Here is a 27,327-nt window from a genome sequence, read left to right on the forward strand (position 1 = left end):
ATGCAGTAGATTAGCGTTGCGAGGATCTTTATCCCGTAAGAATGCACTGGGGTGATTACAAAACCGAATATCAGTATAAAATTTTTAATTGCCGAGAAATCGGTCGCAAATAATAACCGGAAATTTTGTAAAAAGCTATCTTAGCCGAAATTTCAGTAAAATATCGCTTTGCGTTCGTTTTCAATTATAAGTATCCACTCGTGCCAAAAATGATCTATCAATTTTCAAAAACCTGTAAATTTTAAATTTGCTATACACAAGAAACTCTTTACGGCCTATTACACGACTGTACGTCACGATGTTTCAGAACGTTTCACTACGTTTCGGAACGATAGCAAAGTTCTCCTTCCGATTACTGCAATATTCCAACTACAACAATTTAAATACTTCTCACACGATTTCCATAAGTGAAAAATACAACTTTTTTTCCATGTCGTTTTAATCGATCGCAGTGACATCTGGAAGTATTAGCCTCATTGCTCATTCCAAATTGTACACACAGTACATATGCGAGCCTGTATATATATGTTCTGTGACATAGTCTTGTTTGAATTCTTAAACTCCAGCGAATATAATCGATTGTTCATTTTTTCTGTAAAACTTTAGATTATTGAGTTCTTTTTGCAACACAGACTTAATACCACATATCACAAATTTTTTTTTCATATCTAATTAACTGATTTTCATGAATATTTCGAAAATTGAGATTTTTTACCTATTTTTCCAGGTAATCTAAATCAAAATTTTCAGATGGCAGCTCTGCTCTATAGCGATGCGCTGCGAAATAAACAAAAGCGCCAGAAGACTGCTTTGCAATTAGGTTTTGCACGAACATGACATAACCTCACAAAAATGAACAGAATGAACTTTTTTTGACAGTCGACGTGTACTTGTTTACAGTTTAAAAGTTCATCAGAAGTTCATCGTTCGAATGTAAAAATTGCAAGTCGCCTCACACTCAACAGATTCATACATAAATCGCTCCTTGATGCTGGAAACACATACAGCGTAATCTTTTTAGTTATTTTCATTGTGGAATACGCTTTTAACAGGCACTTTTTCGTCATTTTTTCAATTTTTAACTTGCAGTCGCAAAACAAAACAAGTACACGGCAACTGTCAAAGATGAACTTGATTCATCGGCAGTTCATTTGTGTCGTCATCGTGCAAAACCTAATTTGCCCACCTTGAGTTGATCGTATTGTATATGCCGATCGATTCAACCGATTCAACTGTTGCGGTACTGTGTGTGTGCTTTTGTTTTGCGAGTGATTTTTCATTGCCATTATCGTATGACCGTAGACTCTAGAAACTGCCCAGTCAGCCACCGACTTTACGCTGTTGTCATCAGCCTTTTTCATCCGCGTGTTATTTTCCTGAGTTGAAAACAAATATTATATATACGGTGCTGAACTTGCCGAATTTGTCCCCTGGCTTGCAAGGTAAGTTATGTTTGGTCACACACTACTCCCAGCTGTTAAATTTCCAGCGAAAATGCTTCTGTTGCACTTTTATTGGAAAAAAGAAAGGCTTGTTGGTTGAGGAATGTTTCCGACAAGGGAAAGGTTTTTTTGTGTTATCCAGGGGACCGGTCGGAACGATCACGGTCCATTTTGCAGACCGAGAACGGTTAAAACGGATTAATAATGTTCACCGAATAATTTGGCTAAGGATATGTAGTATGTAGCATAACCTCGAATAAAATTTTTATCTTGACATTAATCAGTTGCATGTGTGTGTGTGAGAGAGAGCAATGATACATGCCGGTTTGTTTTGTTTTTACTTGTTTGGTTTGATAAAGCGAGACCCGAGTAAAAAAAACTTCTGATTCTTTGCATAATTGTAATCGTTTATTTTGTCGAAAGCTTATTACTATCGAACAGACAAGCCTACTATTCGATTAGAATCGAAAAGAAAAAAAAAACCTTCTTTCGAAATTTTTATAGGAATTGTTTTCCCACACAGCTTCGTAACCTCGGGTGCTATAATTGGCAGTGCAATTACACTGAATAAATGCAGCTCGCAGTATTTTTATCTGTAGAGAAATAACCATTATTCGATTTGCGATAAATTATTTTTGAAAAAATGCGTTAATTTAATCGATTAATTAATATTTTGAATAGCATTTTGAATTGCATTGATGTTTTCTAAATGTTAATATTTTAGACACAAATATTTTTTAGAACATTAAACACTGTTAGGTCTTCAGCCTTCCTAATATGTGGACACACTCTTTTGTATAGTCTAAATTTCTATCCTGTAATCAGCAGTAGCTTACAATCGTTATTTCCATAATATCACGATACCCGTTGAAACAAAGCAGTTGATTAGTCACTGATAAAAACGAGTTCGCAAAGCTAACGGTACGTTATTGTACGATGACAAATTCATTATACATATATTGAATCCATGGAGCTGTAATACGATATGAAAATGACATTTGAATTACTGTTTCTAATTGCTTTTTATTCAATGATTGCTATACATACATCAACGACAGTAATTCCATCATACTAATCGATCACATGTCGATTTGTTCCCAGTAGATCTCCTGGCTTCGATTGATACCTCGGTATTTGTTCAGCACAGTTAATGCTACTTCGTTTTTCGTTCCACAAACAATCAGCCGATCGTGTCAGAGTGAGATTTCACCTTGTTTGTTTGTTTCAACTTCCACTGATATCGCGCAGTGTGTTGTGATGTAGCAAGTGTCGAACCTAAAGTAATCAATTGTGATTTCTTTCAGTTGCCGAGGAGTGTTGGAAAGGACTTACAGTATCTCAATCGAACGCACTAAATAGACGGAACGGCTTTTTCGGGTCCTACAATGGCAGAACGGTGAGTGCGTTTTTAGAATTAAGATTTTGTTTAATTGTTTAAAAAAAATCTACAGCAAATTGAACTTTAATACTTTCAAATGACAGAATGTTACTGAGTGTAGCTTATTCGGTATAGTCGATTATTCCTTTATATTTAAAGATTCAAAACTTAGTGAAGAGTTACCAGTATTTGAGTTTCTTTTTTCGATGAAACTTTATCGCATCTTTAGAAGACTATCTCAGTAAGCTCATGGTTGTTTTATTTCATGCATTTGTAGATTTTTTTATCTGATAAGGCATCTGTAGTAACCGACGAAACTATGTCTTTGATTCAAAATGTAGCTATAGATGTACGTAGAATTTTTATCCGGCGATGTTCTGTTGCGATTTAGCCATTTAGATCTGAGAAACTTTGAAACAATGCTGTGAGTTAGATTTTTCAGAACTCTAATCCTTTCGGACAACTGTGACTTGAGATTATTTAAAGGTGTTTCGAATTTGAAGTGTTCGATTCGAAATGCTTTAACTATAGAAAAAAAGTCAAATTCTTTTTGGATAGATAACCTACTAGTTGAAAATATTAATACGCATCTATTTGAATTGATAAATCCAAAGATTTTTAATAACAGTTACTTTAAGTTTTGATTAATCGCGATTATTCACTTATTTCTACCGCTATAAATCTAAGATACTGTGATAGAAAGCATCACTCGGATTGGTCATTCAAAGTAGAAGTGAAGTTGTGAATGCATTCGAACTTATAAATATAAATAATAGAAGTCTAATGAATAATAAAAAATCTATGGAATCTATATCTATGGAAAATTCTTATCGTTGGTACAAATCACGAGATTCTTATCGAAATTTTTTTCATTTCTGTTATACCTTCAACAATCAACTTCTTCCAGTCTGTTTTCACTTTGAGAACTGATAAAAGTTTTGAATAACCGTATTATAATTGTATACTTTTAGGCGTATTGGTGTAAGTTTTACCTTTTGCGATAGAAAGTATATAGAATTGCTTGGAAATCCGACAACAGAGATCTAGTGTTATGCACCATCCGACTCAGCTCGACGAGATCGGAAAATGCTTGCGTTGGTGGTTGAACGGTTTTCAACAATGTTATGCTAGTTCAAAAGCTGCTAATCACGTTCGATTGGCAAATGGCGAACATTTCCGGTTCCGAAGATATAATGGTAGAGCTATTGTACCAATAGTCATCTCACTAGTAGAGTCGATATGTTATTTTTCGGATTATTCGACTTTCAATCAACAAATTGTGATGAATAGGATATAATTTTTTTTTCGCTGCAAAAAAAATAGTTCGACAATTGTGCAATATTGCTGTTATAGCGACGAAGAAACTCTAAGCGAATACACCTATTTTCATCCTACGCCCTTAAAGTCAATCCATCGAACAGATGGACATGCGCTATGTTTGGATTAAAGGGTGCATCTCTTACCACGTCTTGTATAAATGTTTTGGACGTGATTCATGAAAAAGAATGACTTTTTTGTATGACACACTAGGCGACCTCCTAAAATTTTGGTAAGATCTTGTTCGATGAATTGTTCTTTATATTCGAATTCTAGGGAATCATGAAAAAATTGTATAAAATCTGTACGAACATGGGCTGGAAAACGAAGAAGAAGAAATTGAAATTTCATACTCAATTTCGAAAAATTTTCGGGTGGCGAGAGATTTCTTTCGGAATCGGTTGTTGAACTGGAAACTCGGAATTTATTGTGAATTCAATGTTGAATTTATTCGAAATTCATTGTGAACTCAATATGGAATTCTGTGAAAAAATGTGAGGCATGCGATCTGACGGTTGAAATCTCATTGAATTCCAGCACAGATAACAGATATGCAGGCTGGAACAAAATTGATCAAAAACCTGTGTTAATTTTTAATTGACTGCCCCAAGAGTACTGCTAACTACCGATTTAATAATTTTTTAGTTGGTTTGACGTGAAGTCGCCATAAATAAGTTCAGTTTTTGCAATGACTAAGTGGAAACATATATTGGAGAAGCCAAATGAATGAGAAACTCACCGAAAAAACAGCTGTGATAGACACGGTTCTACCACACGACTGGGTCTAGTAAGCGTACATCGAACATGGTCTAAATCCTAGCCGCCTCACGATCGGTATCGTATATCCAAACATACTCTCTGTTCATCAGACAACAAACACTAGTCTTCGCGCTCTAGACCTTTTCTTCCGTTCAAGCACTGGGTGGGATAGTATATGTATAATCGCTTGCTGCCTTCTCTACTGTGGATTAAACATTAGTTTGTAAAACAAGAGTAACTAAAACACCTATTATTAATAACGAATCGTATGAACAACAAAGATGAAAGGCCAAAAGGTCAAAACACTTGTACTGTAAAACGTTGATGTAATACACAAAAATAAGATTAATAAACAGATATTTGAGCAAAAAAAATGTATGCCTTCTCTACTCAGTGCTGGAGTGCTGGCAGCTAGTGGAAAGGATCTCCAAACCTCCAACAGATCTGCGTGGTATAGAGCTAGTATAGAGATCGAGCTCAGTTGCCACAATATACTAACAGTAATCGCATCCAGCTTCTGAATACTGGATCTGGATGATCGAATTCTGCAACTGATTCCGGATTCTGGTCCATCCGAATTCTTAACTTAATTTCAGGCTTAGAATTTAGTTTTCTAGACTAAAAACTAAGGCCTGGAACTGAATCCTTATTCTGGAATCTGGAGCTAGATTTTCGGAACTGAATTTAGTTCCTTCAGTGTTTTGGAACAAAATTTAATATTTGAATTTTAGATCTGGATTCTGGAACTAAATCTTAAATTTGAACTTCTAACCTAAATCTTGGAATTCTTCTGAATACGTCTGTTTAGCGGATAATATTGATCCGCACTGTGGCATTAGCAGTTCAACAAAATCTGTTGATGCACTGATGAGCTGAATGCGAAACGTAAAGAAAATTGAAATTAGTCATGTGCGCTTTAGCACAAACCGGTACACATGAGGTACTAAAACCCCCGAATGATACCTGAATTTATTTTCAGTATTTAATTCATGAACTTAGTTTCAGACTTTATTTCATGAATTCAGTTTAAGAGTTCATTTCCGGAATTCAGATTTAGATTTGCTGAAACATGGATCTTGGAACTAGATTTTGGAATTGCATTAGGTTCCTTAATTCAGGTTCCTTAGAACTAAACATGGAACCAAGAATCTGAACCAGCGTTGCTAATATTCCAGATATATCTGGCAAATGTCAGACACTCTAACTAACTCTGTGTCGCGTTCATATATTTTTCGGCAATAAGTCGTATTTTAGTATAGATGCACCGTTTCAATTCTGGAAGCGAGGCAGTAATATTTCGATTATTTGATATTATCTATTGAATTCTAAAACTTCGCTGTATATGCACTGTACATCATCGTCTTTTTTTAGAAGCGAGCTACTGCCAATTTGTTTTAACTTACAAAATATTGTCACCATTTAAAAACATTCTCCACCAGATAAAATTTCAACGGAGAAATCCCAATGGGGTTGTCATATTGGCACTTCGAACTTAGCTATAAGGGCAACATCAAACGAAGTCAGTTTTATGCCATTCAGAATTTAGTAATTTTAAATGGAGAGTAAAACTTTAGTTTTGTTTTAAAATTATGTTTTGAAATATTGGATGGTTGCTCATCATCTTTAGCGATCCTAAAGAAACAACTTCAGTGACGGGATAACGTTTTCAAGTTCGTGTCCTATTTCTGAAGAGAATATTTTCTTTTTGATTACGGCACAACGATTATAATCACATGAATCTCCAGGAGTCGCCCGGCTTCTTCTAAGCCCGACACTGCCGGGTGAGGCCCGAGTAGATGGTAACCCTAAATACGAACGATTATCGATATTTGAAAAAATTAAGAAACATGTTAGTTGTATTCTTATTCACGATCTCCAGTTAGGTTTGTGGCATTAAAAAAAGGAATTTTTTCATGTCGTTTCAATCACAAGTGAACTTGATCAGAATAAAGAAAAATAAACAAGCATTTGGCGTTGTGGGACTGTTGCACCAATTTTAGTGGTGTTCGCGGTGACATTGCGGGAATTCGACAGGCCGGTCATTGAACATTCGACCCATAGTGAATTTAAAGGCTGGATATCTGTTACCAGTGATTCAAGCAGCTGTCCCAATAGTATTGGTAGAATTGTGTCACTTTTCGCATAAACATATACCATAAATTAACTATACTAGATATCGCCGAACGGTAAAAAATATGGTTTGGATTATACACGGAATAATTTTTTACGCTGATCAAATGGTACTTTTGCATACGGAATCTTCTGTTTGGCTTCTTTTGATATTTGTTATGAAAATTATATCAACTAGGGTAACGGCTCCCTATTTCATCTGAGCTCCTATTCCCATCTCATTCCTCCACCTCATTACTTTGAACATGAATAATATTTTAAAACCTACCTAAACCAAACTGTGAAATGTTTTAAAATGATTATAAAAGCTATTGTCACACTTTCCTATTGAAAGAAATGGTTTTAAGTTCTTTGGTTATCGTTTTTTTCATTTCAAATAAACTCACTTTTCAATTCAGGACACATTTTCGTCTCAAGATTTACAGTTCGTCATGTTTCTGATTATCTACTAATCGATTCGTCTCAAAACATGATCACTTTTTCGCACAATTACACTACCATTGAATGCTGGATGACTTCATAATTAGTAATGCTCACTTACAACTTGTTTAATTAACGATTTAATACTTCAAAAACTACCCGACAAACAATAAAAGTCTTTAAAAATATTAGATGAAAGTTTTTCACTTAGTTCACTTAATTGCGCTTTGTTTTCATCTCATTTGGTTTCGCAAAGTTGCCAAGTTGTCTCATAATATTACAAAAAATAAATTGTTTTTCTTCTTCAAATTATTATCAAAAAGTATGTTTTTGGTATCCGTGACATTAGTTTAATTATATTATTGATATTAATACTTCAATAAAACTGTTTTTGCTTCGAATATTACCAGAAAGAGCGTGTTAAATACTAATGAAATAACCATTGTGGCAAATCTAGTAGCACTGGTTTCATTCCGCTATACGTCAACATAACGCTGTGAAGTGTGTGTTTGATCGGCTGTGCACAGAGATGCCAGATTTTTTCATAGAAAATATGTATTACGTTGCATAGAAACTCTATATCTGTTTTCACTAATAAAATGATGTTAAATCTGTTTTCACTAATAAAATCTGTTAACATCATTTTATTAGTGAAAACAGATAGACCAGATATAGACTTTCTATGCAACGTAATACATATTCTATGAAAATATCTGGCTTCAAATAGTTCAAATTGGTTCCAAATTTTAATATAAATGTTTGTCAGTGTTCATAATCAATTATCTACATAAAAGATTTCCACTTTAACATGTGATTTGTCCGTTGATTAATAAACTTTTAAAGAATCACTGCAATCAAATACTAATAGATACTCAGAGAGAAAAGTCTAATTTTTTACTTCTTTCTTTCTATGAACCTGTACAAATCTGTATTAAATTTAGGAAATCTTTGCAAAATCGGTACTTTGATTTAAACCAGTATGCGAACGCAAAAATCTATACAATACATATCAATCTGTATAAATGGCATCTCTGGCTCTACACTTTGTTTTAAGAAGGGCTAATGAATAAATAGTAACAATCACAGTTTTGATTTTATTTAAAGTTCACCAAATTAACTTTTCAGTAAAATTTTAAATTTAAAGCGAAAGGTAACGGAAACGACTGAAAAATTTTTAAACGTTGAAATGATTTCAAACTGGTTCTAAAAATATCGTATATTGTCTCATAGTTGGCATTAGGCCGTTTTTAAGAAGAATTCTGACATTTTGAACCTGAGAGTGTAATAGTGGAATATTTCGTTTTGATTGCTGTCGCCATTGCTAATTTATAGGATGAATAAAGGATCAACGATAGGAGGGATAAAAATCCATTGAGATGAAATTAGGAGCAGAGTAGTGAACATTTCATAAGTGTTTTTTGCTGTTTAATGAACATTATTTTAATTTCCAAGGAATGTGAATCAAATCTCAATGTGGAGCAAGGCGAATGAAGCAGTAATATGAAATAGTTATAGTGATTTTAGTGGTTAAATCGAGGTTTGAAGGCGACGTCCTTACAAATGAGATGAAATAGGGAGCCCTTACCCTATACTATGTATCAACGTATAATGTAACGAATGTTGAATACAATCAAATATTCCTCTATTTCATATAAAAATTTCAACCCTAGACTAAAGACTGTCCCAGAAAATATGGACGCACTTTGATTTCGCTGTAAATAATCCACAAGTGTTAGATATTCAAATTTTATTCGATATACTGATAATATTAGACTACAACATAAGAATATTATTCTCAACATTTGCTACTTAGCCATTGTAGACTAGCTGGCGCACCTTTTTGCGAACGTTCCTCGTTAAATTCCGTACAGACTTCTTGGCAACAAGTTTTGACACCTTTTCCAATCTTTTTCGAACTGTTCAATGGTTTCGGCTGCCGAGACATGTTTCCTAAGATGTGCCTTCGTTAATGCCCAAAATTCCTCAATTGGTCGAAGTTGTGGGCAATTTAGTGGATTCATGTCTTTTGGGACGAAAGTGACATTTTTGGTAGTATACCATTCTACCGTTGATTTCGTGTAGTGACAAGAAGCAAGATCTGACCAGAAGACAACAGGATCCTTGTGACTTCGAATCATGGGTAGCAGTCGTTTTTGTAAACATTCCTTGATGTATATTTCGCTGTTCATTGAAGGTGGTGATGGAGAGTTGAGACCATATGAGAGCTTTCCAGACCATAGCTTTCTTACCGAATTCGACTTCAATCGATGTTTCGGACTGGTTTAACACTTGCCCTTCTCGCACCGTATAATATTGTGGTCCCGGCAAGGATTTGTAATCGAGTTTCACTTAGGTTTCGTCGTCCATGATTATGCAGTTCAAATTTCCAGCAAGAATTGTATTGTACAGCTTTCGAACCCTCGGCCTGATCGATGCTTCTTGTTTCGGACTACGTTTTGGATGTCTCTGCTTCTTATAGGTTCGAAGATTCAAACGTTCTTTAGCACGAAGAACATTTGACTTCGAAGTGCTCACTTTTTTGGTCAAATCCCGAAATGAAACCTCCTTCTTTAGCTCGAACGCCTTCAGTATACGTTTATCCAACTTTTTTTCGACCTGTTTTCGGTTTATCCTCACCGAACTTCCTGACTGCATTTCGCACGGCTTTTCCACTTACTCTTTCCATTTTTGCTATCTTTCTCAGTGACAGTCCGCGTTCTGTGCACCATTTGTACACAATTTTTCGACGTTGTTCTGCTGAGAGTCCATGCATTTCGAAACAAACTAATGAAAACGAATAAACAACTGCACAAGTGGTTAGAGAAGAGTGTAAACAACAGTACGCAGCCATAAAAATTGACAGATTCTAAACCATTGCGAAATGGCTGCGGTTTTTGGTTGCGTCCATATTTTCTGGGACAGTCTTTATTGTTGCCAGACTGTTGGTGAAATTTCTGCTAGATACTACCGGTCGCCGGGATAGAAATCTACTTATTCTGTAGTAACGGTTTAAAGATAAGGCAGTATGTGTTAGTTAGTAAACATTTTTTTTTTTGCAAAATCAGTAAAACTCGAAATTTTACATTGGACTTTTTTCATAGCTGGCTTACATTCCTAACATCCAGACTCGCATCGCTGGAACCACGGGGTGCCGAGTGTCTACAGTCTGCAGTGATCATGTTCCACCGGTCATTGGCCGGCGGCGGCACTGAGGCTGCCAGCACAGACTTCGAGCAGCCAAGATCTTCGGGAAGCGAAACTCCCGTTAATTACCACCGTATCAGTCGGGTGAAGCGCAGTGGTTCTGTTCCATTCTGATTTGTTGCCGATGGGAGCCAGATTTTGCGTAGAGTCATTTGGCGAGTGCCGTCTGTTAATTTCGGTTGTCTATTATCTCTTTCTTCACGGTACGCACGAAAACCTCCTAGCGGCCGATTGTTATACGGGGAAAATTCTACAGTCCAATTTTATTTCTATAATCAGCAATAAAAACCGCCGCCGGTGATGATTACATCAGCTGACCCACGGTGGGAGAACTTACAGTGGATAGAACATTTTCCAAACACCAGTCGGCCAACAGTGGGCGAAGTGGGCGAAGGTAAGATGGAGGAATCAAAGAACTCACCATTATCCGCCTAGCCAGTCTGCCGTTGGAGAAAGAGAAATGGCCATCCATTTCGCGCACTGGCATCGTAATCTGATGGTTAATAGGAAACTCTCCGCTTTCGCGCTCAATCGCAGTGATTCTGGGTTTGATGGGGCGGGGTGTAGTCGGTTTTACGACCGCCTGAAGAAGGAGCCGGTTCCCAGAAACGGGACCAGCTTTATTGATAATTGAAACTTCTGTCCGCGGTTCTGTGGGAATAGCTCTAGCGGGACATAGGAAAGTATATTTCCCAACAGCATTTCGACGGCTGGGCGGTCCTGAATATGCTCGACAGCTACAACCATTACCACCAGGGTACGGTTATTCTGGACTGTGGAACTTGCTTCATTCAAGAAACTGGATTTTCACCAACCCGTTGTGTCATGTTTGTTATGCTAGTTTGTATTGATAGAATCGTATTAATATCTGTTCAAATTTTACATATTTTGATAAATCCGTATTCTTACATGTTCTATACTAGCAGTTATTAATGGGAATAATGCAGCCGCTAAGTATAGAACACATTAATCAATCGTGTTGTGTCATCTGAATTCTAATTTACAAAAATTTAATAATTCTATGCTAATTTTTTCTCAGTTTTTTGTTGTGTCATAATGTTTTGGTTCTCGGGAAAAAAATGATGAGCATTTTTATTCACAAACACAAATATGTTCCAAGAATTAGCACAAAACTAGATCAAAGCACTTTGGCGTTTTCTTCATTGATTAGGCGAGAGTGCAGCGTAACTAATAAAGCGTTAAGTTTGTACGCTTGCAAAAGTTTGATTAAATTACATCATCGTGTGAACGATCGGATTTTCTTTTCTATCCTAAATGCGAATGCTGATTGCACTCATCAAATCATAACTTCACAACTGGAACTCCATTTCGATGATGGAGCACTAGAACCTTTTCTATGCTCGTGAATTTATTCTTCTTTTACGCCGATAATCGAGGCACAAATCCCTGAAAATATGGGGAACGTGCCGTTATGAGCCAATTTATTCTGTCATTATTACAATTCAACTGAGCCCAATATGTAACTGATGAAATTGGTGAAAAAAGAGTTTAAATCTTGCATATCAGTATCCAGCTGAAAAAGAAGGAAAATTTGATGAGTGATCACGTGTGGAGAGGTCTCTTACGAAATGATGAAACAGGGACAAGACTGAAAATTGATCCATGCACCATCCGAGCAAAGTCTGAACATCTTCGGATTTCTGCGTGTTTGGGTTGCTTTCTGTCACATTCAGAGTAGTTCAACTGCAAGAGAAAATTTCACAAATAGGAGAAATTTACGGGTTGAAGTTCCACTTCGGAGTAAAATTCGCATAGTTTCATTTATTTTATAAATTCTTCTATAGTTTGTTTTTTTTTTTGTTGAACACAAATAAAAAGTTGAACTAAGTTCGTGACGGCTATAACAAAATAAAAACAAAAATTTAAAATAAATTAATGTCTTAAGCCTTCAATTCTTCGTAATGCGAAAGATTTGAATGTTTATGATACCCCAAAATTATTTGCTGCAGGTACTGGAACGCTAAGACTTCTACTGTGTGTGAACAGAGGTAAGACTGGATAAGTTTCGCTCGGCTTTCAATCGTTGTCCGAGGAGCATGGGAACCACTGTTATAGACTTAGTATAAAAATTACTGGAGGTGAAGTGTGTTAGTATAACTAGCAAGTACAGAACAAAACACATTTCAGCATGAAATACAACTAGGAATTTATAGCACGTTGGAAGGATTGTAATTACCGTCTGAGATAATTTCAACAAGACTGGTGATGGTTAATTCCCGTGAAATGCCTAGTGCATGCATCTTTTTTAAAAAGTGTTATCTATGGATCTCTTATAACTTACAACTTGCCATTCGAAACTCCGCACATAGGATCAGACAGAATGTTTGATCCAAGAGACGAATGGACACAGAACTAAAACCTCTATAGTTAAAGAAAAAATGATATGGGCTTAGCGACTAAATTTTGTGTGCATCGTCCAAATTTCTCACCCAATGTTGTACTATAACCAAAGAAATCCATCGATCTTTCTGGAGGGAACGAATTTTTCCGGGTCATTTCGTCAAACATTTTACTGAAGGTTTTTTCGCCGAATGAGTCATTTCGCCGATAGGGTCACATCGTCTAATTCTGCAATGGAGAAGAAAAATTTCAAATAAAAAAGAAAAATGAAAGATGTTTACTCCCGGATAAAGCCATTTCCCGTGTTTAACTCAGATACATTTCCGTTAGCTGAGCGCAAGCGGATAAATGACTATTGCGACTTCACCGCATTGTTTTCGCTCGTGTGCTGTTTGACCTCGCTGCCGCTCGGTTGGACCAAATTAAGGCAAAGAAACCTAGCTTTTAGTACACTGTAAACTGAATGCACCTAAAAAAGTACTACAGTACTTTGAAAGTTATTATAAATATTAGGAAATCCACAGCAAAATAAAAGAAAATTACCATCTTGTTAATCTTTTAGTTGAAAACTATCTAAATAATTTACCTAGACTTTGGGATTGTGCACTTTCATTGGGTTGAGAGAAAAATGCATGAAAAAAAAGAACACAAACTTAGATGTTTTGATAAATTATTATTGGGTGGATAGGAATAACAAGATTGGAATTTGGTCTTATTCATCAATTAACTTTACCAATCTTTAAATCACCATAATCACTCCAATTTCTCTGGACCGATTCTCTAAAAGCCCAATCAGAAGTATTGTTTTCCCATAAATTGGTGTAGAATTTCGTCCGGATCCGACTTTCGGTTCCAGAACAACAGGGTAAAGTGGGATTAAAAATTCAACCCGTTATTTAGAGCGGGAATGCAAAAAAAATTGGGATTTTGGAAGAAGTTACACAGATTTCACCGAAAACAATTTTGTAAGAATTTTGAGGTAGACCACATCAGGATGACCTGATAAACTCTTTTTAATTTCAGTATCAATTATTTATCGTTTCCTGATTAAATTTTGTTTTCTAAAACAGCGCCTTCTCCTGTTTCCGGATTTTACTCTGAATGTCTTTCTTTTCCTCCTCATCTTTTATTCTTTTATTTGAAGCAGGGAAGAGCTCAAACTTGTTCTCCAGCAGGCATAAAACCTCTTCATCTTTTGTATCAACAGATTACAATCATCCAAATGATACATTTTCTTGAATCTAGTGCTTCGATAACTTAATAACTTTACGTGATAAATGACAGCCGAAAGATTTGATTTACTTTTTAATATGCGTCACATGCTATCAATGGGCTCATTATATCCATAATTAGTTCTAACATAGTTGAATTATCCAATTGTTCTTGTGGGAACTCTGAGTCAGCTGCAGATTTGATTATATGAAATATTTTTAAGTTATCAGCGAACCATAGTTTCTTACATTTGATCAAAATATTTAGATCGTTGAGATACAATAAAAATATAAACAGTCAGTTTTTGTAATTCCTGGTATCAGCTCTGCTGAAATAGCAATTTGAACCACTCATAAAGTTCCTGGAATTCATTCAAAAAATTAAAAATACAAGAATCTTCATCAAATACGATATTGTCTTCTTCAAAGTACTCCACATCGATTGCAACCCACTTATGCCAGCGCTTGATCCAATCCAGTTCTCGGTACGGACATCAGAGCCATCTGCGATTTTTCCATAATCTCATCTCGGGTGCTGAAACGCGTTTCACGGAGCGGTTTCTTGAATCGACCGAATTGGAAAAAGTCACAGGGAGCCAAATCAGGCGAATTCGAGGGTTGCTGAATGATATTCGTTTCGTTTTTAGCCAAATACTCACGGGTAACGATGGCATTGTGTGACGGAACGTATTACAGCACTCTATATGAGGTTACGGGAAAATCGTGGATGGCTCTGATAGCCATACCGAGAACTGAATATTTGTTACAGGCGATGTGAAGTACTTTGAAGGAGGCAATATCGATTTTGATGAATAATCTTGTATTTTTAATTTTCTGAATAAATTTCGGGATTATTTCAAGGTAGTAGGGATGTCCGATACCGAGTCGATACTTTAAGGTATCGATACTTTCTTTCAAGTATCGGGTATTTTTGGTATCGATATCGCATCAGAGCGATACTGTTAGTATCGATACTTTTGGTCTCGATACTTACAGTATCGCAACAGATTGAAATCAATTCTTATTACGACGGAACATTTGTTTTTGTTTCAATTATAGAGGCTTTAACCTTAAGGTCATTCCCCTCTTCGAGCCCAAAAAACTTTCTAACCGTATGTACGGGGTTGGGAATCGAACCCAGATGGGCTGCGTGAAATATATTGGTATGACGTGGACTAGCCGACGTTAAAATTCGTTCTCGACAATCTCACTTCGTCCCACAGGTGCGCTTAAAGAGAGTGCAATGAGAGAACACCATACTATAAACACGCACATAAAGGTCATACTCTCAGAGAATTCAATCATTTCAATTTTTCACACTTATTGCACTCTGATTCAGTGCGTCTAATAACGATTGAATAATAGCAATAAGAATTGGTTTTTAGTTTAACTTATGTAAACTACATACTACGTTGTTTTGATGTAATATCGTGTGATTTATCTGCAATATTTCTTGAAAACAGAAAATTATTGCATTTGATGTTCAGTACGTCTAATTTTTATTCACATTGATCAAATTGAGATTGTTACAATTCTTTTTTGCTTTCTGTACATCATAAAATAACGCTACAGTCGACAATTTTATTTTATTTTTAAATGATTTCTGCGCAAGTATCAATTGATACTTACAGGTATCGATACTTTATTGCCTTTTGATACCTTGTATCGATACCCAAATTTTGGTATCCCGATACCCGAGGTATCGATACTTTGCCTTCCGAGTACCATCCCTACAAGGTAGTATACATAAATAACAACCCTCGTACCTTTGGAAAATAGAACTTGTCAATAGTTTTATTTGTTTTAAATTATCGATCTTCATGACATTTATTTTTATTCAACATTACAAAAGTTATAAATTAACTTTTAAGCATTTATTTCAAGCAGAGCTGCAAATTGTCAGTCATGTCAGTTGACAGACTGACTAAAATCATCGTCAGCTGTAATCGGTACGGTCAAAATGTCTGTCAAATGAGATACTCGATAGTTCTATAACCAAGTAGAAGTATACTCAGTCAAAGACAGACGACTTTCTCTTGTTTTCTATCTCATTCTCCTATTCCATGTTGAAGTAAAAAAAAATCCATAAGAGTACTAACATAAACATAAATTGATAAAGTTAATTGTTCTTTGCAAAAAGTCATCGGACTTCGGAGTTTATTTGTGTAAATGAATATTATTCAATGTTTATGCTGTTTGATTACTATTTAGTCACATCGTAATCAAGCAGTGACAGGAGAAATGAAGATAATTTCAATCGCATCGGCTATCAATGAGCGTCATGGTGAGTGCAATATCAAGAGAATTTAAGTTATGACAGATCGGCTCTCAGACACTCAATATATGATGATTGGTAGAGCCTAGTTGGCAGCAGTCCAGTGATATAAGCTTTCCAATCTTCGTCGTGCAAAGTTGCTAGTTGATAGTGACATTTAGCAGCTCTGATTTCAAGTATCAACTTATAAATGTATACACTATTCTTAAACACATCTGCTAACATAGTCCTAAACCATCAGAATTTCACACTTAATTCGTACAATAATACTTTTATAAATATCCGCTTCAAATTACGTTTTGAATGTCATCATACCAAATGTGTCACCTTCGTTTCGTGTTTAACCTGTAACCCAAAAGCCAATCCAGGTCACTTTCAAATCACCTCCAGGTCCGGTCAGTTTCGCCTTCGCCTAACCAGCAGACAATTATCGTTCTCCAGTCCACGGTTCAGGAAGAAGATTTCTTCGTTCAGTGTTCATAAAAAAAGAAACAACTACTCGAAAGATAACTGTTCTCGCGTTCGTCTGACCTACTTTTGGCTTGGTGGTTCTTGCAAATCACGTCTTTTATTCATCCTTCTGCTCGCTTGTGAAGGGTGTGTGGAGAGTACGGCAAAGTGCGAACCGGAGCACAAGAATCCCGCACCGGCCACAAGCCAGATGCCCCGTTAAGAGCAATGGTCAGGCATCCAGTTGCACTAAACAACAAACGAATAATAACAAGAATCGACCGGCAACCGTGCGGCCGTAAAAAAAAAGAAACTATCTTCAGTCCGTGTAAGAAATGCGCACTGAAAGTCAACAAACTCTTGGGATTCCTTTCTTCCCGGTGTGGGGTTCACCTCGCCTCGTCCCGCACAAAAGTTCCTCGAAAGGTAGGTAGGTATAGCAGTAGTGGTATCCAAGGTAGGCTGCGCACTCGCTTTCAGGAAGAACCAACCACGAAATGTAGGTTAATTAGCGCATCAAATTGCTTCGTCGAACTGGTGTTGTTGATACTGCTTTCTGCTATTGAACAGGTAGGAGAGAATCGTTTTGTACCAAGTGGTTAGAATCATCTTCAATTGGCAAATCGCAAAAATTTGTTCTGCGGAAAGGACGAAAAGCGAATTTCTGCTGGTTTTAGATATGAGTCATGTCATGGATGTAACAGAAATACAACAATATCAATCTGGATTCATATTAATTGATCTAAGAAAAGCGAAACCAAGGTACTATGTGAAACTTAACCTTTTGTTTCAACAGATTTTGCAGCTGATTTATGTGTTCACAGAAAAATTTCATGGCAAGAATATAAATCCTACTGATACTAAGAATCTTTCCAGATCAAAGATCGAACATTCGACAACTGACTTGCGAAACCTGTTTCTCTTACTCTGAACTGATATGAAGTAGGGTAACTGTACCCCTATTCATCTCGGCTCCAGTAGTCATCCCATACACGAAAACCATTAGTTGAAGTGAGCAACTTTTTCTCGGTGTTGCTTCTTAGAGCCTAAGCAACGACATTGTATTCGATTTTATCACAATTCGTTGATTGAAAGACAATTAATTCGCAAAATAACAGGACGACTCTACTGCTGAGATGACTATTGGTACAATAACCCTAATTATATTTCGTTAATAACAGCAGTGCATCCAGGAAGCTAACCAGCTCTTAACAAATTAGCGAATACTTGAAAATTTTGATTAGCACTTTTCACCGTACTCGTATAGATAGATTATGTAATCAGTTGTATGTCTGGGTTTTTTATCGGTTTTCCGCAACACAGATTACACCATTTAACTCAGTTCATGGAGCTCACTCACGTATTTCTCTTAATTATCAAATCAGTTTGTTTAAATTCATTGTCAAATAAAATTAAAAATGTTGTCTACTGTATTTGATTTTGCTCAAAGATTTAGTATCGGATGATTTTTTAGGCGTTTGCAAAAGTACAGGGTGATTTTTTAAGAGCTTGAGAACTTTTTTAAACAATAAAACGCATAAAATTTGCTAAATCTCATCGGTTCTTTATTTTAAACGTTAGATTGGTACATGACATTTACTTTTTGAAGATAATTTCATTTAAATGTTGACCGCGGCTGCGTCTTAGGTGGTCCATTCGGAAAGTCCAATTTTGGGCAACTTTTTCGAGCATTTCGGCCGGAATAGCCCGAATTTCTTCGGAAATGTTGTCTTCCAAAGCTGGAATAGTTACTGGCTTATTTCTGTAGACTTTAGACTTGACGTAGCCCCACAAAAAATAGTCTAAAGGCATCAAATCGTATGATCTTGGTGGCCAACTTACCGGTCCATTTCTTGAGATGAATTGTTCTCCGAAGTTTTCCCTCAAAATGGCCATAGAATCGCGAGCTGTGTGGCATGTAGCGCCATCTTGTTGAAATCACATGTCATGTTCAGTTCTTCCATTTTTGGCAACAAAAAGTTTGTTAGCATCGAACGATAGCGATCGCCATTCACTGTAACGTTGCGTCCAACAGCATCTTTGAAAAAATACGGTCCAATGATTCCACCAGCGTACAAACCACACCAAACAGTGCATTTTTCGGGATGCATGGGCAGTTCTTGAACGGCTTCTGGTTGCTCTTCACTCCAAATGCGGCAATTTTGCTTATTTACGTAGCCATTCAACCAGAAATGAGCCTCATCGCTGAACAAAATTTGTCGATAAAAAAGCGGATTTTCCGAATGGACCACCTAAGACGCAGCCGCGGTCAACATTTAAATGAAATTATCTTCAAAAAGTAAATGTCATGTACCAATCTAACGTTTAAAATAAAGAACCGATGAGATTTTGCAAATTTTATGCGTTTTATTGTTTAAAAAAGTTCTCAAGCTCTTAAAAAATCACCCTATACATATTTTTTACTTGATGATTAAAAATCAATTCTTGCCCTTTACTTTCAAAAAATTATTTCACACGAGAAATCCAATTCTTAGTAACCTTTTCGAGCAAGTCGGCTGGTATCTCAGTAATAGAACGTGTAATGTTTCCTTTTCTACACACTTAAAAAAATCCCTGTGATTTTACATCTTATTAGATGCACATAAATGGAGCGTCGCAGTTCACGCAAATTCACGTGGAAGAACATTTAATATTGTGTCTAAAACTCCATGACATGAAATCCGTTCAAATAAAAAAAGAGTACTGAAAGCAACCACCGCGACTTGAACCGAGAATCATTGGATCGCATGTACGTCTGTTAATCAACTGAGCCACAGAAGCATGCATCTGCTTGGCTGGTGAAAGGTGCATTTAAATTCATACAGTCGCACCTGCTAGCAGAACGCAAGTTACAGTCGAAACCAGTAAAATTCAAGCTAATCTAGCATTAAGTCATTACAAATAAAATTTTCCGTCATTTGAAATATTAGATCTTTATGAATTACATCGTATGACGGATTAAGTCACCTGTAAAATTCAAATTTTTTTGGAGTGTAGTTCATGAATCGTACCCTAAAAAAAGTAATCCAATAGTGTCGAATCGCGTAATCTAGTGGCGTTTTCCATTGAAAAACACTGGTGGCATGGATTGCTCTGGTTTTGCACTTTCGAGCAGAAATCGCAATGAATGTTGCATTTCTGCTCGAAAGTGCAAAACCAGAGCAATCCACGCCACCAGTGTTTTTAAATGAAAAACGGCATAGGAGAGATGAATTGCTCACAAAATTCATTCCGCAATATGTCCATCGTTTCGCGTGCTGTGTGGATGTGGCACCGTCGTGTTGAAATCACATTGCAACCAGATTCAGCTCGTTTTTTGGACGATAAAAGGTTGGAATTATCGCACGAAAGCGAACAACGATAAGTAGCGTTGTTGTTCGCGTCATCATTGTAGATGTACCGACTAATCCCTGGGTTTTTTAATGCGCCAAAATTTTTCGAAGATGCATGAGTCGATTTCGAAAGACTTAGACTCGTTTGAAAGTTACTATTTGGTTATTTGATAAGCTCACAATACTAATTAATTGTATTTTGTGATATCGGGCTCGTCGCAAATGAATTCCAAGAAAAAATGTGTTATTGATTCCGTAATACAAAACATAACTACACTGAGGTCTTTTCATACTTTTATGCGGATTTCCGAAGTTATGCGTTTTTTTTACGCGGTTTTCTTGTTTTATCTTAGTAATGCATAAAACGTCGAAATCTTGTGTTATTCCGAAACTTTTTTAAGTCAACTCTCTGACTTTGACACTGATTTCTTTCAAGAAAAAAAAATTAGATTACACCAAATCTCGACACTACAGTTCGGTTTTACATCTCATCCAAGTTAGTCGATAAAACAAAACCGCTTACGTTCGGGACAGAAGAAACCAAGTACAGTATTGTGTAGTCAACAATAGACCTCAAAATGAGTGAACCAAACGAACAAAAGCTACCGCCGACACGAAAGAATACAATTGTTGTTGACTTCAGGCAGTGCAAAATTCGACCTTCGATACGAGAACTTGAAGGTTTGCTTAAGGTGCAAATGCATCTTGACATTAAACGTGTGCATTTACTTCAATGCAATGAGACGAATTATGTTGTTTACATCCAGTTTTATAAAAAGTTGGATGCAATTCAATTCGCAAAAGACAATAACAATGTGCACTATGTGGAGCACGAGAACATTAAGTACAACATATATGGATGATAGTGCTATAGAAGTGCGTGTGCATGATCTTCACTCAAGCGTCACCGATTCTTATATTCGCAAAACTATGTCCCAATACGGAGAGATTGTCTCTATCGAAAAAGAAAAGTGGAAGAATTTTTCCCCGGTATTCTAAATGGCGTACGTTTATTACGCATACACTTGAAGAGGCCTATACTTTCTTATGTGATTTTCGGTCAAGATACAAGAATTCCGTGCAAATCACTTGTTACCTATGACAATCAGATGGCCACATGTCAATATTGCCAAAAAGCTGTTCACTACGGTAAGCCATGTGATAAACTGGACAAGGAGACAACTACACCAAAGGACAACAGTGCTTCCTTCACACAAAGCCCAAGCAACCCCAGTACACCTGTGACAACCGCCAACAACAATCCCCTTCAACGAAACCATCAGTACGTTTCAAGCATTTCTAAAATATTCGGCATCAAAAAAAAATCAGATTATCGAAATTATGCGGTTTTTTACGCGGATTTCTGAAGCTTCGTGGATTTTTTACGCATATTTCCGAAGTTTTTTTACGCGGTACGTATCCCCCACTTAAAAAGAGATCTCAGTGTAAGTACAATCTGCTCGATGCTGTTTGATTCATAGAAATAGAATCATTTTCGCATGTTCTGGATCTATCTTTTAATATCACAAGGAATGTTCATACGGTTTTTACTTAATTAAATCAAGTCGGTGAGCCGAACAAGTTCAAAAGTTTGAAGCATGTTTTAATTTATTCTGCATTTTCAAATGAGTTATAACCTAAAAACCAACTCGCAACCTCTCATTCGGTTACGAACACAGAAAGTGTGGATTTTTTGACCGAAAGTCATCATAGAAGGCATGATACAGGTGTTTGTGAGGGCTTAGTTTCTCACCTTTTCACGACCAAAAGTTTGAATAAAATTAATGCCGCGAAAAAAAAAGTTAGATTTAGCTAAATTCAAAGATTTAGAAAGGTAATAAAATGGCTGGAAAACCGACTTTCGAACGGAGCCTCGGAGATCCATAGTATTATATACCTTTCGACTGAGCTCGACGAAATCGGAAAATGTCACTGTGTATATGTATGTGTGCACACTTTTAAAGAATTCTTTTATCGCTCATTTTTCTCAGAGATGGATGAACCGGCTGAATTATTCTCCAAGATGACTCAATGAATTTCGATGAACTTAGGCTTATTTGAAAGCTATCACTGTCAATCCAATTTGGAAGGGTTATGGCAATATGTGACGTAACTGACTAATCCCAGTGGTTTTCAATGTAACAAAATTTCTCAGAGATGAAAGAATCGATTTCGAAAGACTTAGATGTTACTATTCGGTTGTTTAATGAGCTCACGATACTAATGGCCGAGAATAGAATCTTACAAATGTTTTAATTAGTAACAATAATCAGTATTCGTAACAGGTTCAAGAAAGGCCCAATTATGTTGCGACAACTTTTAGTAGACTACATTGTAGCAACTAACATTCATATTTTGCTGTGAACTGATTATCGTAACATAACCTCGTCCGTACTTTTGATTAAATCAAGGATAGTTTGGAACAGATTAAAAAAAATTCTTTCCCTGATATGACACTACTAGCTTGTAACGCATATTTTTTGTGTATATCGCAATGTTATAAAACATGATACACTGTCCAGTTCCCAGGGCTTACACGATGTGCAATTTGCCTATCAACCTATTTCTGCCATGGCGACTTCCATTCTATTATGCAGGCATTGTAGCGTTTCAACCTAACCAACTCGTACCCCTTTATAACCAACAGCAATAACAAAAATCATCAAATTTACCGTTACCCGTGGTATTCCTGACCTATTTCCAACCTGATCTACTCCCCGATGGTGGTGTACTCACGGTGCTATTGTGTGCATGTGTGCGCATGTTAGGCTCTCCCTTCGCCTTTCCTTCCCTGGTACCGCCGGCGTTCCTCTTTCTATGGTTGTATTAAATTTATGCGCCATCCCGGCAGTAACTTCTTTTGCACAGGTTATTTTTTTTATTATTTCATAAAGTGTTTCTTTTTGTTGTAAGCCAATGTGGTCAGTGCCGTTTGGGTTCCTTTTGGCTGGGTGCGGTAAGAGGATTGTGTGAAGAGATTTATTTCCTTCTGTACGGCAAGCTGGTTGTTGTTGTTGTTGAATTAAATTATCATCACCACACATAGCTCGCAGAACAACACCACGACCACCATAATCGTTGGCTTATTGGTTGTTGGTTTACTGCGGCGTAACAAGTGTGGTGGATCGGTCATTCGGACGCGGAAAGGAATTTCGGTTGGAATGAAGCAAAACGCCGATGATTTTTAATTTCTGTTGTTTTGACCTACTTTCCAAAGTGGACTGAACCTGTTGTTCTGTGTTTTTATTTCTCTCTTTTTCTCTCTCTCTCTCTCTCTCTCGATTTTCGCAGATTCCTGCCGTGCAGGGTGGTGTTGGCAGTGACGTCACTAGATCGCGGCTATCTCAAGGACAACCACTATGATACGGTTTGCGTGATCGACGGCTCGCAGGTACCGGAAGAGTTAAAAGCTAGTTTCGCTTCACGTAAAGATATTGATGCGGCATTTGAAAACGAGATTTGCTGTTTCAAATCGGATGCACTGAATTGTCGCGTGGTTTATGCTCCTGTTGGTAAGTTGACGGACTTCGATGATGTGCGACGCTATGCGGAAGCTGCAGGTCGTGCTTTGGGACGAGCAATAAAAGCTGGGGCTAAGCAGCCGGTATTGGCCGTGCCTACTAACAGGGATTTTGCGGAAACCGAGTTGGTTACAGTGTTGGGGGCTTTGGCTGCACTGTATGTTCCTTTGGAATTTCGCGAGGATGTTCCTGAGAAAAAGCAAAGATTCGATCAAATCGGATTCTATCATCCAGATTCGAACAAACTGTCAGCCATTGTGAAAGAAGCTAAAGCATTCGAGGCAGGGCGGCTAGTGGCCCGTGATATCGGTGGTGGGGATCCAGAACGTATGGCTCCTCCCCGTGTTGAGAAGTATCTCGATGACGGCGTATTTGATTCAAATTTAATATTCAAAACCGTGATTTCAAATGAAGCTATTCTATTGAAAGAATATCCGCTCTTTGCTGCGGTAAATCGTGCTGCCGCATCCGTTCCACGCCATCAAGGTCGCCTAATCTTTTTGGAGTATAAATCCAACAGTCCACCGAAGAAAACTCTTATTCTTGTGGGAAAGGGTGTCACATATGATACAGGTGGTGCTGACATAAAAACTGGAGGTGCCATGGCTGGCATGAGCCGGGACAAGTGTGGAGCGGCTGCTGTGGCTGGATTTATGAAGGTCGTAGAGCAAATGCAACCGCAAGGAGTGCATGTTATTGGCGTTTTGTGTATGGTTCGTAACTCGGTTGGGGAAGAATGCTACGTTTCCGATGAGATCATTACTTCAAGGGCCGGTGTCCGGGTGCGTGTCAAAAACACCGATGCTGAAGGTCGCATGGCTATGGCCGATGCCTTGTGTCAGATGAAAGAGCGCGTCATTGCAGAAAACATGCCAGATGTTCATATGTTCACCATTGCTACCCTAACAGGACACGCCGTTTTGGCAGTAGGAAACCATTCTATTGTTATGGACAACGGACCGGCCAGAGCGGCGGGACATGGTTTGCGCTTACAGGAACAAGCCGAAAAGATTGGCGATCCCTTCGAGATATCCATTCTGAGAAAAGAAGATTTTGATTTTCATGCTAGTGAATGCTATGGGGTGGATATCTTACAGGCCAACAGTTTACCATCCAGTAAAACTGTTCGCGGTCACCAGGTATAGTAATCAATTCTGCGTTAGGAAGATTTACTATTTTTTCTTTTCTTTTTCATTTAGATGCCAGCAGCATTTATGATGCTTTCCACCGGCTTAGATAAACATGGACTTAGATCTAGCCGTCCGATCAAATATTCCCATCTTGATATCGCAGGAAGTGCTGGAGATCTACCCGATCATCCGACCGGTGCTCCTATTTTGGCATTGGCCAGAACGCACTTGCACTCGTAACACTACGCATCATCACATGCATGAACGCAAAGCGAAAAATGTACGTTTATTGTCTTTCCTAGCTTTATAAGCATCACAAACTGAACTTCACAACGGTACTTAGGCGAACGGATAAATTGCCTCCTAAATACAATCATACCTTGTTTCAAATAAATAAATACGTCAAGACATCCAGGAACTTCATTCGCCATCCGAAACGTCCAACTATTCAGCGAGTTGAATGAACTCACCTGAACATTGCCGAAACGGTAGCAACAATACTAGTCCGTTCGCCGCCGGGAAAGAGTGCATTGAACTTCAGACCGCTGCTGTTGCTGTTGCCGTTGCTATACCGGTGGGTTGGTACTAATGCAAAGAGAAAGAGCCACTTTCACCAGCATCAGCATTCACTTTATTTCCGCTATATCTTTAATTTTTTTTTCGAGCAGTTCACACGAGCAACACAGCGACGTAACGGCCCACAGCTTTGAAACATGCTACCACGACGGGGCTAACAACATCCAGAGTAGGCGGAAGGTAACGAAATTAAATCGTCCAGTTTGCAGATGCGAATTTCGGAACACACCTTCCTTCTCCGCTATGCTGTGTAAGTTTATATTGCAGGATGTGATGCCGGTGCACGTGCAATAAAATGTTTCTCCAAGTAGCGGAACTTTTATCGCTGGGATAACTGGGGACCGCATCAACTGTAGTGTAGGGGAAATAGAGTTTGGTTCTAACCTGACGTGTTAGAAAACTCTACAAAAGTTTTGTTGGTTTCGCTTCTATTGGACCATTTCGATTAATTGTATCATTTCGATCTATTGAACCTTTTCGACACAACGTACAATAAATCTTTCTACGTGGAACACTTGAATAGGGTTATACCGATTAGAACCTTTAAAATGTCGATAAAGGATTTGCGATAGAATTCTCGACAAAAACGACGTTTTGGGTATTAAAAATGTGTTTAAATTCGATGAACTGAAATGAGCGGTTTTTATTATAGATGAGTTATAGATACTCTTTTAAACAATAAAAAAAATGCTACATGTTACCAGCTGATTCCAAAAGTCAAACCGATTTCACATTTCGCAAATACTAAGCAATCTCTGTGCAACCCGACTTCCCGACCGAGTGTCATATGCCATTCGAATCAGTCCGTCGAGATCACAAAATGCCTTTGTGTTAGTTAAAAATTTGGTTGAAACAGTTTTTTAGTGATAGTGCAGATGTGGCAAGTGTTTGTTTAGTAGTGAGAGTGCTATTCATTGAATAATGTTGATCCGCGAATCTAAAGATACTTAAGCGGCGGGAACTGAGAACTTACTGCCCCAAAAATCAACGACGTTAACCTGTTAACCGATCGAAGCGCCGTCTGCATGTTATTGTCGGATTTCTATGGAATGTGTGAAAGTTTACAAGTCGATCGTGTCATTCAGACTGAAGGTTTAGGTTTTGTTCTGCAAAGGACCCATTCGCGAGTGTTTTTATTTTATTCCTTCAGTGGTCGTGTTTCTTCTCGCGTTGTTGACAGCAGAGCGAGTGGGAGAAAAAGGATACTAGTGAGATCGTTCCTTGGAGATATTTTATATTTTTCTTACTTATTATATTTCTCCTGAGTATCGAAAATCAGGTTTTGTTGAGATCATATTGTTTACCAAAACATATCCGGATCTTTTTCTCTCCCTACTAACAAATCTCCTATACCGTGATGCTCGTGGAGGTACACACGGTCTCTAGGAACAACGAGTATCGGACTAACATTTCTTCCTTTCCCTCAGTAGCACAGCCTTTGGTCGTAGCCAGCGTCGTTATTGATCATTTAATAAAAAGTTAGGAGTGAGTGGATATGTACAGTGAAAATGATTTGCTTCTTCCAAGCTTAATTTTCTTGGTTCATTGTACAATTCCACTCATTCGGTCAATCACGAAGTGCAACTACGGGCAATTTACTTCAGCTCAAATTAGTAATAAAAAATAATTTTTAGACAAGTTTTAGTTCTTCGGTTTCTTATATTTATAAATGTGTAAAACACAAATGTTTGAGTTTTTCTAAAAAAAATAACGTTGGACCAAGCGTCTCCATGAAAGTTGTATTAGAAGGTGCACCATGATTGCTTAAAAAATTAAACAAAATGAAAATCGATATAATCACCCTAGTTCCGTCAGTATGGT

At 37.4% G+C, this 27,327-nt stretch overlaps 1 protein-coding gene across 2 annotated transcripts; it reads left to right on the forward strand.

Moving 5' to 3' along the window:
* Window positions 1-1,230: 1,230 nt before the first annotated feature.
* Window positions 1,231-25,340, forward strand: LOC131438113 (putative aminopeptidase W07G4.4). Of its 2 annotated transcripts, none has more exons than XM_058607928.1 (4): window positions 1,231-1,442; window positions 2,747-2,838; window positions 23,571-24,939; window positions 25,000-25,340. In XM_058607928.1, the coding sequence occupies exons 2-4, from the start codon at window positions 2,828-2,830 to the stop codon at window positions 25,168-25,170; spliced, it is 1,551 nt and encodes a 516-aa protein (XP_058463911.1). In that variant the 5' UTR covers window positions 1,231-1,442; window positions 2,747-2,827; the 3' UTR covers window positions 25,171-25,340. The 2 variants fall into 2 exon arrangements, with proteins under 2 accessions (XP_058463911.1, XP_058463921.1); XM_058607938.1 differs by lacking the exon at window positions 1,231-1,442 and adding an exon at window positions 2,560-2,689.
* The last annotated feature ends 1,987 nt before the right edge of the window (window positions 25,341-27,327 follow it).

This window comes from Malaya genurostris, chromosome 1 (assembly GCF_030247185.1).
Source record: "Malaya genurostris strain Urasoe2022 chromosome 1, Malgen_1.1, whole genome shotgun sequence".
NCBI classification, from domain to species: Eukaryota; Metazoa; Arthropoda; class Insecta; order Diptera; family Culicidae; genus Malaya; species Malaya genurostris.